The following is a 14,365-nucleotide window of genomic DNA, read 5'->3' as shown; positions in this document are numbered from 1 at the left end:
TCCCGCCAATTTTGGAGCAATTGGGGAAAATCTAGTAAAAGTTGTTTGGGTGAGCTTGTTTGAAAAAGGAACAAATGGCAAGGGGTGGAGGGGGCAAGGCTTTTTGGAGAATCTAGGAGCAGTGTGTTACTGTTAGAGTGAACCCTAAACCCTGGCAAGTGTAGGGAACCTTGGCTGATGAGATATTGAGGCTCTAGTCAAGAAAATGAAAGCATACATTGGGTTTAGGAGGATTTGGAATAAAGTGAACCCCTTTGAGTATAAAAAAAACATTAAGAACACTAAGTGGGAAATCAGGAGGGCAAAGAGGGTATGAGATGTTCTGGCAGGTAAGGTTAAGGAAAATACAATAGAGGTTCTATAGCCATATTAAAAGAACGTCTAGAGAGAGGTCTACAAAGAATGTCTGGGACCAGCAGTACTGCCTATATCTTGAACTGCAGGATGTTTAAAGGATATTTGTTTACTGAAGAGGAAATCATGGCTGCTCAAGACAGTAAAGGGAACCAAGTACAAATATTTTGGAGGGCATTTGTATAATCTGGGAGGATGTACTTGCAGCCTTACAGTGCATTAAGGTGATTAGATTCCCAAGGCTTGACCAGGTGCATCCTTAGACTGTGTGAGAGACCAGAAAGGAGAGTGCAGTGACCTTTGTGGAGATACTTGTTTCATTATTAGCCACTGGGACAGTTCCTGAAATGACTTCTGTTGCTTAAAGGTAGCAAGAAGCCAAAGAATTACAGGCTAGTCAGCCCGACACCAGTAGTGGGAAAGTTACTGACGAATTCTGGGGGACAAGATCTACCAGCATTTGGATAGACAGTCTGCTTAGAAAGAATTGCTTTGTGCATGGGAAGTCATCCTTAAAGTACTTTTTAAAGGTTTTTGAAGCAGTAATCAAGAAGGTACACGAGGATGGGGCAGTGGATGTTGTATGTTTGGACTTTAGTAAGGCCTTCGAGGATCTGATGGTAGGGTTGTCTGGAAGGTTGGGTCCCATGGAATCCAGGAAGAGCTAATTAGGTGGATTCAAAATTTGTCTCAAATGTGGAAAGCAGAGGGTGGTTGAAAGCTTTCTCAGAATGGGGGCTGGTGACTAGTGTAGTGTTATGAATGCACCACAGCTCTGAGGAGCCGAAGGGGCGGGGGAGCCCCCTCCTTTGTGAGAATTGCAAGAGCATTATTGGGTTGGCTCAGAGGACCCAGGAAATGAGAGAGATCTGGCCATTGTCTCCTGGAGACCACGTTTGTGGATTGGGGACTATGCTACGTACAAGCCCTCAAGCAAAGTGGGCTGGTTGAGAGAGGGATTGCATCATCCCAACCTGATTGACATCTGAGACCCTGTGAGGAAGTATAAAAGAGGGTCTGGGGGAACAACCCCTTCAGACGCACCAGAAGAAACGCTAACGATCCCGTAGTAGCGGGAAGCCATTTGAAGGAAGCCACGTGCGTTCGGTTCCCTCGCCTGGGGGCCGGTGGCAGGTACCACAGAAACGATTTTCTTGAACTAACAACAGGGAACCAACTTTCCCGATTCAACGGATTTGCTTCATAAAAGACCCGGGCAAGTTTCTTTTCTCACAAATCTCTCTCTCTCCAACAAGTGAAAACCCAGCGGTCCCCAAAGGCTGAAGCCTGCAGGAACTGAGTGACTTTTATATTTCCATCGAACAATATATTATCCCCTAGACAAACGATTGAGCTATTTCTTATTGATGATTATTATTATACCCGCACTTTTAGATTGAGTATTGATGACGTATATTATCTGAATGTTTGTATTAATCTTATTTTTGTGCCCCTTTATAAATAAAGACTTTTAAAAATAGTGCCATCAGACTTCAACGGACCTCTCAATCTTTGCCGGTAAGTGATCCAGTTACAGGGTTCGTAACAATAGCAAGGGTCAGTGTTGGGACCTTTATTCATTATTTATAAATGAACAGCATGCAAATGTATTAAGGGTCAATCAGTAAACTTGCAAATAACATGAAATAAGGAGGATAAGGATAAAGAAGCTTATCACAGACTACTGGGGAATCTTTAGTCTGGGAAGTGTACAGGGGGTGGAAAATAAATGTCAGTACAGATGAGAGTGAAGTAATGCATGTTGGAAAGTTAAACCAGTGTAGGATTTGTACAATGAATGGTTGAGCATTGGGGAGTGTAGTGGAATGGAGGGCTTAGCAGCACAAGTACATAGTTCAGTGTCGCAGGTAAACGGGATGGTGAAAAGTGACTACACACCGGTCTTCATCAGTCAGGGAATTCAGTTTAGGAGTTGGGATATCATGGTGCAGTTGTATAAGTTGTTGGTGAGGCCACACTTGGAGAACTGGAAAGCTTTGGTCACTTTCTTATAGGAAAGACACGGTTGAACTAGAAGGAGTGCGGAAAAGATTTACAAGCGTGTTGCCAGGACTAGGGGGCTTGAGTTATATGGAGGGAATGCAGGACTAGGTCACTTCTCCTAGGAATATAGGAGAATGAAGGGTGACCTTACGGAAGTTTGAGGCATTGATACTGTGGATGTTTACCATCTTCTCCCCAGTGAAAACTGGCATGGATTTAGGGTGAGAGGGGAAAGATTTAAAAGGGGGCCGATGAGCAACTTTTTCTCATGGAGGTTGGTGAGTATACGGAACGAGCTGCCAGAGGAAGTGGTTGAGGCAGATATTGAAGAAGCACTTGGATAGGTTCATGGAGGGCAGGACATAGAGGGGTATGGACTGAATGCAGAGTTAGGATTAGCTCAGTGGGCACTGTGTTTGGCATGGTTCACTGGGCCAAAGGGGCCTGTATTTGTACTAAACTGTTCTGTGACTCAATGAACAACCCTTATCGTATTTCCCCCAGTTCAGTTCATTGCCCACGTAGCTTAAGGTTAAAATACTCACTCTGACTATTGTTCTCTTTGTCAAAATTCAGTCACAATATGATTAACTATTCCCTGGGAAGTCCTTCACTCTGAAGTCACCCTTTGCTCTGAGAACATCACAAAATCCTGCCCCACGTATGGGATTTCCCTCATTTAATCACTGCTCCTTTCTGAGAAGGTCCTGTTATCTCTTCCTTTAAACTTGATCATGCGGTGTAGTTACTATAGGAGCCTGCGCCCGACTCTCACCAGTCTTCCCCCACTATCTCACCCACCCAACCACTTCCACTTTAGGTTTCCTGGCTGTGGACACCTTTCTCTTCTGCTCAAAAATTTCATACGCCACCACCCCTCTCCCCCAAGATGCTGCTTGACCTGCTAAGCTCCTCCAGTACATTGCTCCAGGTTCCATATCTGCAGTCTCCTGTGATCATCACAGACCAGGTTTGACCCAGCAGGAAAGCACAGCCTGCTTTGGCTCAGTCCTGATTTCCCACATCAGCTGATGCTGACAAGTTGGCCAACCAGTAATGGAACACACAAAATTCTTGAGGAATTCAGCAGGTCAGGCAGTATCCATGCAAGGTCAATGATCTGGGCTGATACCTTACATCATGACTGAAAAGGAAGGGGGGAAGAAGCCAGAATAAGGTGGTGTGGGGGGAGGGGGAGGAGTACAAGCTGGCAGCTGATAGGTGAAGCCAGGTGAGGGTCAAGGTGGGTGGGGGATGAAGCGAGAAGTCGGGAGGTGACCGCTGGAAAAGGTGAAGGGCTGAAGAAGGAATTTGATAGGAGAGGCAAGTGGACGATGCGAAAAAGGGAAGAGGAGCACTAGAGGGATGTGACAGGCAGGTGAGGAGAAGAGGTGAGAAGCTAGACTTGGGGAATGGAGAAAGAAAAGAGGGAGGGGGAAAGGAATTGCCAGAAGTTAGAGAAATTGATGTTACGCCATCAGGTCGGAGGCGACCTAGAAAGATATGAGATGTTGCTCCTTCAGAATCTCTTGCATTGGTGATGGAAGAGTTATTACTTTGCTATACTCTCCAAATCCACCAGAAATTGTACTCCGTGGGTCATTTTCCTGATGCAGTCAACATTCGGAGTGTGGTCTAACCAGTTAACTGGGAAAATGTAAATATCACACCCCAACCACGCGCTTTTATAATCCACGTGGACACGCAAACTCCTCACAATTACATCTCTTCAACTTGGCATGGCAGAAAACCAAACTTCTCGGCACGGGACATTTGATCCATCACCCATGCTGCCTCTAAAGGAGCTCCAAATCACCCCCATCTCCCACTCCTTCCCATAGGCTCCTCTTCATTCATTTCCCAACTCCTATTATTAAAGCTGCTCCCCACAACTCTTCCAGTCAGCATGTCCCAGATCAGAACAGGTAGAGCCATAGATGTAGTGTATATGGATTTCAGCAAGGCATTTGATAAGATACCCCATGCAAGGCTTATTGAGAAAGTAAGGAGGCATGGGATCCAAAGGAACATTGCTTTGTGGATCCAAGACTGGCTTGCCCACAGAGGGCAAAGAGTGGTTGTAGACGGGTCATATTCTGCATGGAGGTTGGTCACCAGTGGAGTGCCTCAGGGATCTGTTCTGGGGCCCCTACTCTTTGTGATTTTTATAAATGACCTGGATGAAGAAGTAGAGGGATGGGTTAGTAAGTTTACTGATAACACAAAGGTTGGGGGTGTTGTGGTTAGTGTGGAGGCCTGTCAGAGGTTACAGTGGGACATTGATAGGATGAAAAACTGGGCTGAGAAATGGCAGGTGGAGTTCAACCCAGATAAGTGTGAGGTGGTTCATTTTGGTAGGTCAAATATGATGGCATTAATGGTAAGACTCTTGGCAGTGTTGAGGATCAGAGGGATCTTGGGGTCCGAGTCCATAGAACACTCAAAGCTGCTATGCAGGTTGACTCTGTGGCATATGGTGCATCGGCCTTCATCAATCATGGGATTGAGTTTAAGAGCTGAGAGGTAATGTTGCAGCTATGTAGGACATTGGTCAGACCCCACTTGGAGTACTGTGCTCAGTTCTGGTCGCCTCACAATAGGAAGGATGTGGAAACCATAGAAAGGGTGCAGAGGAGGTTTACAAGGATGTTGCCTGGATTGGGGAGCATGTCTTATGAGAATAGGTTGAGTGAACTCGGCCTTTTCTCCATGGAGCGACAGAGGATGAGAGGTGACCTGATGGAGGTGTATAAGATGATGAGAGGCATTGATTGTGTGGATAGTCAGAGGCTTTTCCCCAGGGCTGAGATGGCTAGCACGAGAGGGCACAGTTTTAAGGTGCTTGGAAGTAGGTACAGAGGAGATGTCAGGGGTAAGTTTTCTTACACAGAGAATGGTAAGTGCATGGGATGGTCTGCCAGTGGCGGTGGTGGAGGCAGAAATGATAGGGTCTTTTAAGAGACTCCTGGATGGCTACATGGAGCTTATAAGAATAGAGGGCTATGGGTAAAGCCTAGGTAGTTCTAAGCTAGGGACATGTTTAGCACAGCTTTGTTGGCCAAAGGGCCTGTATTGTGTTGTATGTTTCCTATGTTTCTACATCCTCACCTGTGGACAAATTATCTCCCTTCCCCTCTCCTTCCTAAGCTGATTTCCTTCTCTCTCCCTCCTCTGGAGCAGCCCCCATTACTTTGCTCTGTAAAATTTATCAGTAGATCTCTACTGGGAAGAAAGATGATGGAATTCCTGAAGCTTGTTTCACTCTTAAACCTCAGACTGCACAGTTTTCAAAGCTCCACTTAAGGATGGATGAATTAGCTGAAGGAAGATAAATCATATAAGACCCCAATTCATATTGTCAACACAATCAATTGCGATTATAAGCTTGAAATCTCCAGTACTTACATTGTTCATACGGTAGTTGCCCTCTTCTGCCATGATGAGCCTAAAAACAGAAGCAAAATAAATTGATTAATACAAATAGAACCTGAGCAATCAGGCCATAGTCAACATTCAGGCAGAAGTTTAGAACTAAGAACACCACTCCTCACATAGCTAGAGAGCCAGCTACAAAACTCAATGGGAATTCGCTGCATTCTCCGAGCAGCTTTCTACCTTGAGACATCCCGAGGATTGTTCTGCCAATGAAGGATAGCGATTTGCTGTAGTGACAAGGTAGGATGTGCAATAGTGCACAGCAATATCCCACTGACAGTGGTCGGTGAACTGACCAGTGTGATGTTAGTTGGCTGATTGATACTGGCCCAGACACCGGGGAGAACTGCCCTGCCCTGGCCCTGGACTGCAACACAGGACCGGAAACAAGTGAGGGAGCTGAGACTTGGGTAACATCTCAGGAAGCTTCCCCCCACCCCCCCCACATTGGCTCCTGCCATGCGAGGCACTGCCCAGATCCCGTACTCACACTAATGAACTGAGTGATTCTGAGAATCAACAAGGTCTCCCAGCCACAGCCCCCAACCCATCCACCATCCTCAGATTCTGAAAATGAATAAAGAGAAACAAAGGAGGGGAGTATCTCTGTAGCAACGTTAGCACTGGAAAAGTCACAGGCTAATTTAACTTAGTTTTCTGACTGATGGGCTAGAACTGGCGAAGATTTGTAGTGGTTACACTTGCTGACCTGTTGTGGAGCTGGTGGGTTTGGGAGATGGTACACACTGTGGCCTCTGTGCACTGTGCACTGGTGATGGAGGGAGGGAGGCTGCGTCTGACTTTTGGGTAGGGTGCTGATCAAACCATTCTTTTGCCCTGCTCTTGTACGGGTAAATGGAGAGTAATCCATCTGGCTCCCAATGCACCCTGCTAGTTGGTTAAATGGAAGCTGGAAGTAGAACTCCAAGTCAGGTTCACAGCCCCACAGAGTATATGTGTAACTTCTTGACTTCCCACAACGGACTTCACTGAATCCCTTACTCAACCCCTCCCCTCCAACAACAGCAGGTGTGGGGGCTTAACACTGGGGAGATTACCTCTTCAACTGTAACAGTGACCCACAGATGTGCCTCAATACCCCCACTTGAAAGTTGACATGGGTGCTTTACAATGATTACCACCAGAGGAGCGGGGAACTGAGTGAGGGCTATACATTGTGGGAGGGGTAATCTGTAGCTTGGTCTCAATCCCATTGTCCTCAACTGCACCTCCCAGCCCTGCTGTCCAAACTATCTTAGTCTTATTCAATGATTCAGCATCCACATCTCTCTAGAGGAGAGGGACAACTGAGAAAGAAGGAATTCCTCATCTGGATATTTTGAAGATATGCTGTGTCCCCCAGCATTAGTCACCATTCACTTGCCCTGCAGAACAGGATTGGAGAGATGGATGGGACTGAAGCTAAGAAGTCACTTTCAAACCTCTACAACTCATGTTCACAGTGTTATTTATTTATTCTCTATTGCAGAATTTGAATTCTTTTGCACATTGGTTGTTTGTCAGAGTTTATGTATAGTTTTCATGATTTCTTTAATTTTCTGTAATTGCCTGAAAGAAAATGAATCTCAAGGTATAATATCATAAATGTACTTTGATGATGAATTTCCTTTGACTTTGAAACAGAAGGGATCCCCGAAGCAACTTGGTTGAAATGTTCAGCATCATTGTCCTGCCTTTGCTCTACCTCAACAGCAAGGCATCTCATCATCGCCTTCCTGAGTGTAGTAGACTTGCCTCAACAACAACGGGAAAATCCCCAAGAATGGAAAATGAATTGGGAATAAAAGTCGTTGTGGATAAAGCATGAAAAGGTTTTGCCTGAAGGAATACATTATGTAGACCCTCAGTGAGGGAGGGCGTTCTGAGTGTTTTGTCAGAAGTTAATGAAGTGGCAACACTGACAGAAGACACATTAAACACTGGAAAGTTCAAAGTTCAAAGAATGTATATTTTATACAACCACGAGATTTGTCTCCTTACAGGTAACCACAAAACAAAGGAACCCAACTAAACTCATTTAAAAAAAAGACCGTCTCACAGCCAGCGTGCAGAAAAATATAAGTAGGCAAATAACATTCAGAAACTGAGGTCACAAAAGTGAACCCACTGCCACAAAACCAGTCACACTGATCCAGGAGCCTGTTAGATGCAGGCCACAACCTCAGGTCAGTGCAGAGATGAGTAAACCTCACCAAGCAGTGAGCTAAATACTGCCCTGTCCCTCTCCTGCGGCCCTGACACAATGACCTTTTCAATCTGGCCCAGCACTCGCGGGCCATCCCACGCTCTCGGACCAGGCCCTGCCGCTTTGATATGCTCTCAGGCCCAGCATCCACCACTCCAATTTGACCCACACCCCACCTTTCCAATCCGGCCCAGTGCTTAAATCGGTCAAAACATCGGCATATTCCTCGCTCTCAGGCCTGGGTCTCACCGCCTCAACTCTGCCTTGCCTTGGTTCTGCCACTCTGAAATGCCTCCATGTCCGCCCCAGCAACGGCCAGGCACCGGCTTGTTCCCTGCTCTTGGAGCCAAGCCACAACAACTCGATTCGGCTCATACACACAACGCCCCAACCCCAACCAGAAATGAGTGTTCAAAGTAAATTTATTAACAAAGTATGTACGTGTTTTTTATTTTTATTTAGAGATGCAGAGCAGAACGGGCCCTCCCAGCCCAATGAGCTGTGACAGCCAGCGACCCAGCTACGTAGTTAACCCCAGCCTGATCACAAAACAATTTACAATGACCAATTAATCTACTAACCGGTACACCTTTGGAATGTGGGAGGATTTGGAGCATCCGGCGAAAACCCATACTGTCACGGGAAGAACATACACACTCCTTAAAGACGGTGCCAGAATTGAACACTGAACTTGGATGCCAAGCTGTAAGAGCATCATGCTAACTGCCACGCTACCAAGGCGCCATATACTACCTTAAAATTAATTTCCTTGCAGGCATTTACAGGAAAATGAACACAACAGAATTTATGAAAAACTATACACAATGACTGACAAACAACCAATGAGGTAAAAGAAGTCAAATTGTACAAATTAATAAATAGTACTGAAAGCAAGAGTTTTCAGTCCTCAAGTAGAGTCCTTGAAAGTGAGTCAGTAGGGAGTGGAATCAGTTCAGGGTTAAGTGAGTGTAGTTAATCATGCCATTTCAGACGCCTGATGGTTGAAGGGAAACAATTGTTCCTGAACCTGGTGATGTTAGGACAAGCTCCCGCACCTACTGTCTGATGACAATAAAGAAGAGAACATGGCCTGGATGGTGGGGGTCGATGACGACAGATGCTGCTTTCCTGTGGCAGCGCACCTTGTATACGTGCTCGGTGGTAGGGTGGCCAATAACAACAATAATAAATAAACAATAAATAAATATTGAGAACATAAGATGAAGAGTCCTTGAAAGTGAGCCTGTAGGTTGTGGGAACAGATCCTTGTTAGGTGAGTAAAGTTATCCTCTCTGGTTCAAGAGACTGATGGTTGAGGGTTAATAACTATTCCTGAACCTGGTGGTGTGGGTCCTGAGTCTCCTGCATCTCCTTCCTGATGCCAGCAGCTAGATGAGAGCATAGCTTGGATAGTGGGGGTCCTTGATGATGGATGCTACTTTCTTGGGACTGCACTCCATGTAGGTGTGCTCAATGGGTGGAATGGCTTTACCTGTGGTGGACTGGGCTGTATCAACTACTCTTGAAGGTATTGAAGGGATTTGGTGTTTCCATAGTATGCCGCGATGCAACCAAGTCAATACACATCCAGAGAAGGTTGTCAAAGTTTTTGATGACATGCCAAATCTTCGCAGAAGTCTAAGAAAATAGATGTTACTGTGCTTTCTTCTTCATAATGTCACCTAAGTGTTGGACCCTGGACAGATTCTCAGAAATTATAACAATAAGGAATTTAAAGTTGCTGACCCTCTCCACCTCTAATTCCCCGATGAGGACTGGCTCGTCGACCTCCAGCTACCTCCTCCTGTACTCAATAATCATCTCCTTGATCTTGATGACATTGAGTGAGAGGTTGTTGCTGCGGCACCACTCAGCCAGATTTTCAATCTCCCTCCCGTATGTTGATTCGTCACCAACTTTGATTCAGCCAATGGCAGTGGTATCATCAGCAAACTTAAATAGGGCGTTAGAGCTGTGCGTAGCTTCATGGTCATAAGTATAAAGTGAGTAGAACAGGGGGCTAAGCTCCCAGCCTTGTGGTGAACCTTTGCTAATGATGATTGTGGAGCTGTTGTTGCCAAGCCAAACAAACCGAAATCTGCAAGTGAGAAAATCAAGAATTCAGTTGCATAAGGACGTATTGAGGCCAAGGTCTTGGAGCTTATTGATTAGTTTTGAGGGGTTGACGGTATTGAATGCCGAGCTGCACTTAGTGAGGAACATCCAGATATACGCACTTTCATTGTCCAGAAGTTCCAGAGTTGAGTGAGGAGCCAATGAACTGGTATCTGCTGTGGACCTGATGTGGCGGTAGGCAAACTGGAGTGGGTCCCAATCACTCCTCAGGCAAGAATTGATATGTTTCATTGCCAACCTCTCAAGGCACTTCGTCACAGTGGATGTACTATAAGTGCTACTGGATGCTAGTCATTGAGGCGGGTTACCATGTTTTTCATAGGCACCAGTATAATTGAAGCCCGCTTGAAGCAAATGGGAACCTCAGATGGCCAAAGAGAGAGGTTAAAGATCTCATTGAACACTCCAGCCAGTTGATCAGCACAGGTTTTTAGAACTTGGCCCGCTATCCCATCTGTGCCAGACGCTTTCTGTGCGTTCATCCTCCTGAAGGATGCCCTGACATCAGGCTCAGAGACTGAAATCACAAGGTCGTCGAGGGCTGTAGAAGTTGTGAAGTTGCCTCCATGTTTTGACTGTCAAAGGGACATCCCTCTCAACCAGAGGGCAGACTCAGAATAGAGGGACATCCCTTTACAACAGAGAGGAGAAGGAATTTCTTTCGCCAGAGGGAGGTAAATCTGTGGAATTCCTTGCCACAGACAACTGTGAAGGCCAAGTCATTGGCAACATTTAAAGTTTCTTAGTAAAGGTTTTGGGGAGAAGGCAGAAGAATGGGGTTGAGAAGGATAATATATCAGCCATGGAGGAATGGTGCAGCAGACTCAATGGGTGTAATGACCTAATTCTGCTCCTATGATTTTAAAAAAGGAGCAAGACTTCAAATTCAATGTGAACATGGCTGATCTATGCTGGCCTCGTCACCTTTTGTTCCAGTTCCCCACAGCACTCAGTTCCTCAATCTTTTAAACCTCGAAATTTAAATATAATCCAAAAATCTGTCCTCTTCCACCCTCAGAGATTCACCACCCTGAGAAAAAATTACTGCAGGCCTCAGCTTTCATTGACCAGCTTCTTATCTTGTAGTTATGTCCCTCAGATAACCCTTTTTCATCTAAACTCCTGTAAGTACCGATCCTGGCCCTGCTGGGTGTTCCAACATGGTCTGATTGTGATGATGAAGCTGTGGGGTGGGATCTGGTTGTACTGGAGTAATGTGTTGTTAGTGTGGGATGAAGGGTGAAAGAGCTTCTGCTGGAGACTTACTTCAGACAGCCTGAGATAAATAGAAACATTGAAAATAGGTGCAGGAGTAGGCCATTCGGCCCTTTGAGCCTGCACTGCCATTCAGTATGATCATGGCTGATCATCCAACTCAAAACCCTGTACCTGCTTTCTCTCCATACCCCCGATCCCTTTAGCCACAAGGGCCATATCTAACTTCCTCTTAAATATAGCCAATGAACCGGCCTCAACTGTTTCCTGTGGCAGAGAATTCCACAGATTCACGACTCCCTGTGTAAAGAAGTTTTTCCTCATCTCGGTCCTAAAAGGCTTCCCCTTTATCCTTAAACTGTGACCCCTCGTTCTGGACTTCCCCAACATCGGAAACAATCTTCCTGCATCTAACCTGTCCAATCCCTTTAGAATTTTATATGTCTCAATCTTCTAAATTCCAGTGAGTATAAGCCTAGTTGATCCAGTCTTTCTTCATATGAAAGTCCTGCCATCCCAAGAATCAATCTGGTGAACCTTCTTTGTATAGCAAGAATGTCTTTCCTCAGATTAGGGGACCAAAACTGCACACAATATTCTAGGTGCGGTCTCACCAAGGCCTTGTACAACTGCAGTAGAACCTCCCTGCTCCTGTACTCAAATCCTTTTGCTATGAATGCCAACATACCATTTGCCTTTTTCACTGCCTGCTGTACCTGCATGCCCACCTTCAATGTCTGGTGTACAATGACATCCAGGTCTCGTTGCAACTCCCCTTTTCCTAATCGGCCACCTTTCAGATAATAATCTGTTTTCCTGTTCTTGCAACCAAAGTGGATAACCTCACATTTATCCACATTAAATTGCTTCTGCCATGAATTTGCTCACTCACCTAACCTATCCAAGTCACCCTGCATCCTCTTAGCATCCTCTTCACAGCTAACACCGCCGCCCGGCTTCATGTCATCCGCAAACTTGGAGATGATGCATTTAATTCCCTCCTCTAAATCATTAAGATATAAACAACTGGGGTCCCAGCACTGAGCCTTGCGGTACCCCACTAGTCACTGCCTGCCATTCTGAAAAGGTCCCGTTTACTCCCACTCTTTGCTTCCTGTCTGCCAACCAATTCTCTATCCACATCAATACCATACCCCCAATACTGTGTGCTTTAAGTTTGCACAGTAATCTCCTGTGTGGGACCTTGTCAAAAGCCTTTTGAAAATCTAAATATACCACATCCACTGGCTCTCCCCTATCCACTCTACTAGTTACATCTTCAAAAAATTCTATAAGATTCCTCAGACATGATTTTCCTTTCACAAATCCATGCTGACTTTTACTTTTCACCTAACTACTTTTTGCTTCTACCCTCATTTTACACCCCCCCCCATCCCCGTCTCTCTGCACTTGTTCCCATCCCCCTGCCACATTGTCAAATGAATAAATGTCAAAAAAAAGCCCTGCATTTCCAAACTGCTTTCACAGCTTTGGACATCCCAGGTACCCCTACAACCAATGAGGTCCCCATGATGTGTAACCACAGTTGTAATAAACTCATAGCACAACAGAACCTGCAGAAACCAGTCACCCCATTGTGTATGCTTAGGTAGCAGTGTAGCAGGAGTTAAACTTCCACTGCTGCCTGTAAAGAGTTTGTATGTTCTCCCCAGGTGCTCCAGTTTCATTCCAAAGACGTGCTGGTTAGTAAGTCGTGGGCATGCCATGTTGGTGCCAGAAGCTAGTGACACTTGCAGGCTGCCCCCGGCACATCCACGGCGTGTTTCGGTTGTGATGCAAATTATGCTTTTCACTGTATATTTCATTGTTTCTGTAATGAATAAAGTTAATCTAATCTAATTAAATTCATCCCTGTTCATTCAGTCTGACAGAAGCAGGCTAGTCAGCCTAACAATAACCTTGAGGTTGTTTTCAGAGGTGGGCTAGTGTATGCCCTTCTTGTAATACTCAAGTCTTCCTCCATGGGGGATTGAAGCCTTGGACTCCAAGTCTCCAATCCCCAAGCTTGTCCAATCATCTGCATTGTGCAAATCAGCACTGCTGTGGGAGGAGAGTCCCTTGGGAAAGGAATAGATTCAAGGACATGCTCAAAGTCTGCTTGTGGAAATGCACCCTCTCCAATGACACCTAGGAATATCTGCTCTGTGTCCATTCAACGCAGAGAAGCAGCAGTGGGATTGAGAACCTTGTATCTGTGCAGTAGGTACACACAGAGACAGTGAACATGGTGGGAAAGAGCTGTTACTCTCAGCACATCCTGCTATACTGTGGCAGAGTCTGTGATTCCCACATGGGCTCCATCACACTCAGAAGCCACAGAAGCAGAGGAAGCAATTCACCTTCAGTTCCAAATGAGTCCGAGGAACAGTTGTCTTCAGGCCCTGGATCAGCTCCTGATGAATCCACAGGATCTAAATCTACGAATAAACTAAACTTGGTGCCCTCTCATCCCATAAGGTCCCACAGAACTGGAGAGTGTGCGATATTGTCCCTTTATTTAAGGGCAAAAAGGACAAATCTGCAAAACATAGGCTGGTGAAGATTCTTAAAGACAGGATCTATTTGCATTTGGAAAAGCATGGACTTATTAGGGATAGTTATCACAGCTTTGTGTGGGCTGAGTCCTGTCTCACAGATTTAATTTAGTATTTTGCAGAGGTGTTAAGCTGATTGACGAGGGTAGGGCAAGCAACATTGTCCGCAAAAACCACAGTAAAATATTTGACAGGATGATCCAGATGATTAAGATATATGGGATTCACTGAATTCGTAGCTAGTTACATAATTGAATTGAATTGACTTTATTACTTACATCCTTCACTTACATGAGTAAAAATCTTTACGTTACATCTCCATCTAAATGTGCAATGTGCAATTTATAGTAATTTGTAATAAACAGTATGTACAACAGGACAGTTAGTATAGCATAGAAATACAATTGTGTCAGCACAAGTCTGAGGGCCTGTTGGAAGAAGCTGTCCCAGAGCCTATGGT

The 14,365-nt window shown here is 45.3% G+C and overlaps 1 protein-coding gene across 4 annotated transcripts in view; it reads right to left on the bottom strand.

Annotated features, from left to right (window-relative positions):
* LOC132391842 (nuclear factor NF-kappa-B p105 subunit-like) overlaps window positions 1-14,365 on the bottom strand; it is a 124,736-nt gene that overhangs the window by 97,328 nt on the left and 13,043 nt on the right. For 3 of the 4 annotated variants that reach the window (XM_059965518.1, XM_059965516.1, XM_059965517.1), the window contains exon 2: window positions 5,764-5,803. In XM_059965518.1, the coding sequence (XP_059821501.1) occupies window positions 5,764-5,796 (33 nt within the window). In that variant the 5' untranslated portion in view covers window positions 5,797-5,803. Of the gene's footprint in view, window positions 1-5,763; window positions 5,804-6,283; window positions 6,303-14,365 lie in introns of those variants that run through there. The other variant, XM_059965519.1, reaches the window with a different exon arrangement.

Source organism: Hypanus sabinus, chromosome 3 (genome assembly GCF_030144855.1).
Source record: "Hypanus sabinus isolate sHypSab1 chromosome 3, sHypSab1.hap1, whole genome shotgun sequence".
Classification (NCBI taxonomy): Eukaryota; Metazoa; Chordata; class Chondrichthyes; order Myliobatiformes; family Dasyatidae; genus Hypanus; species Hypanus sabinus.
Note: the sequence above shows the minus strand (reverse complement) of the source record. Positions and strands in the feature narration are given on the sequence as shown.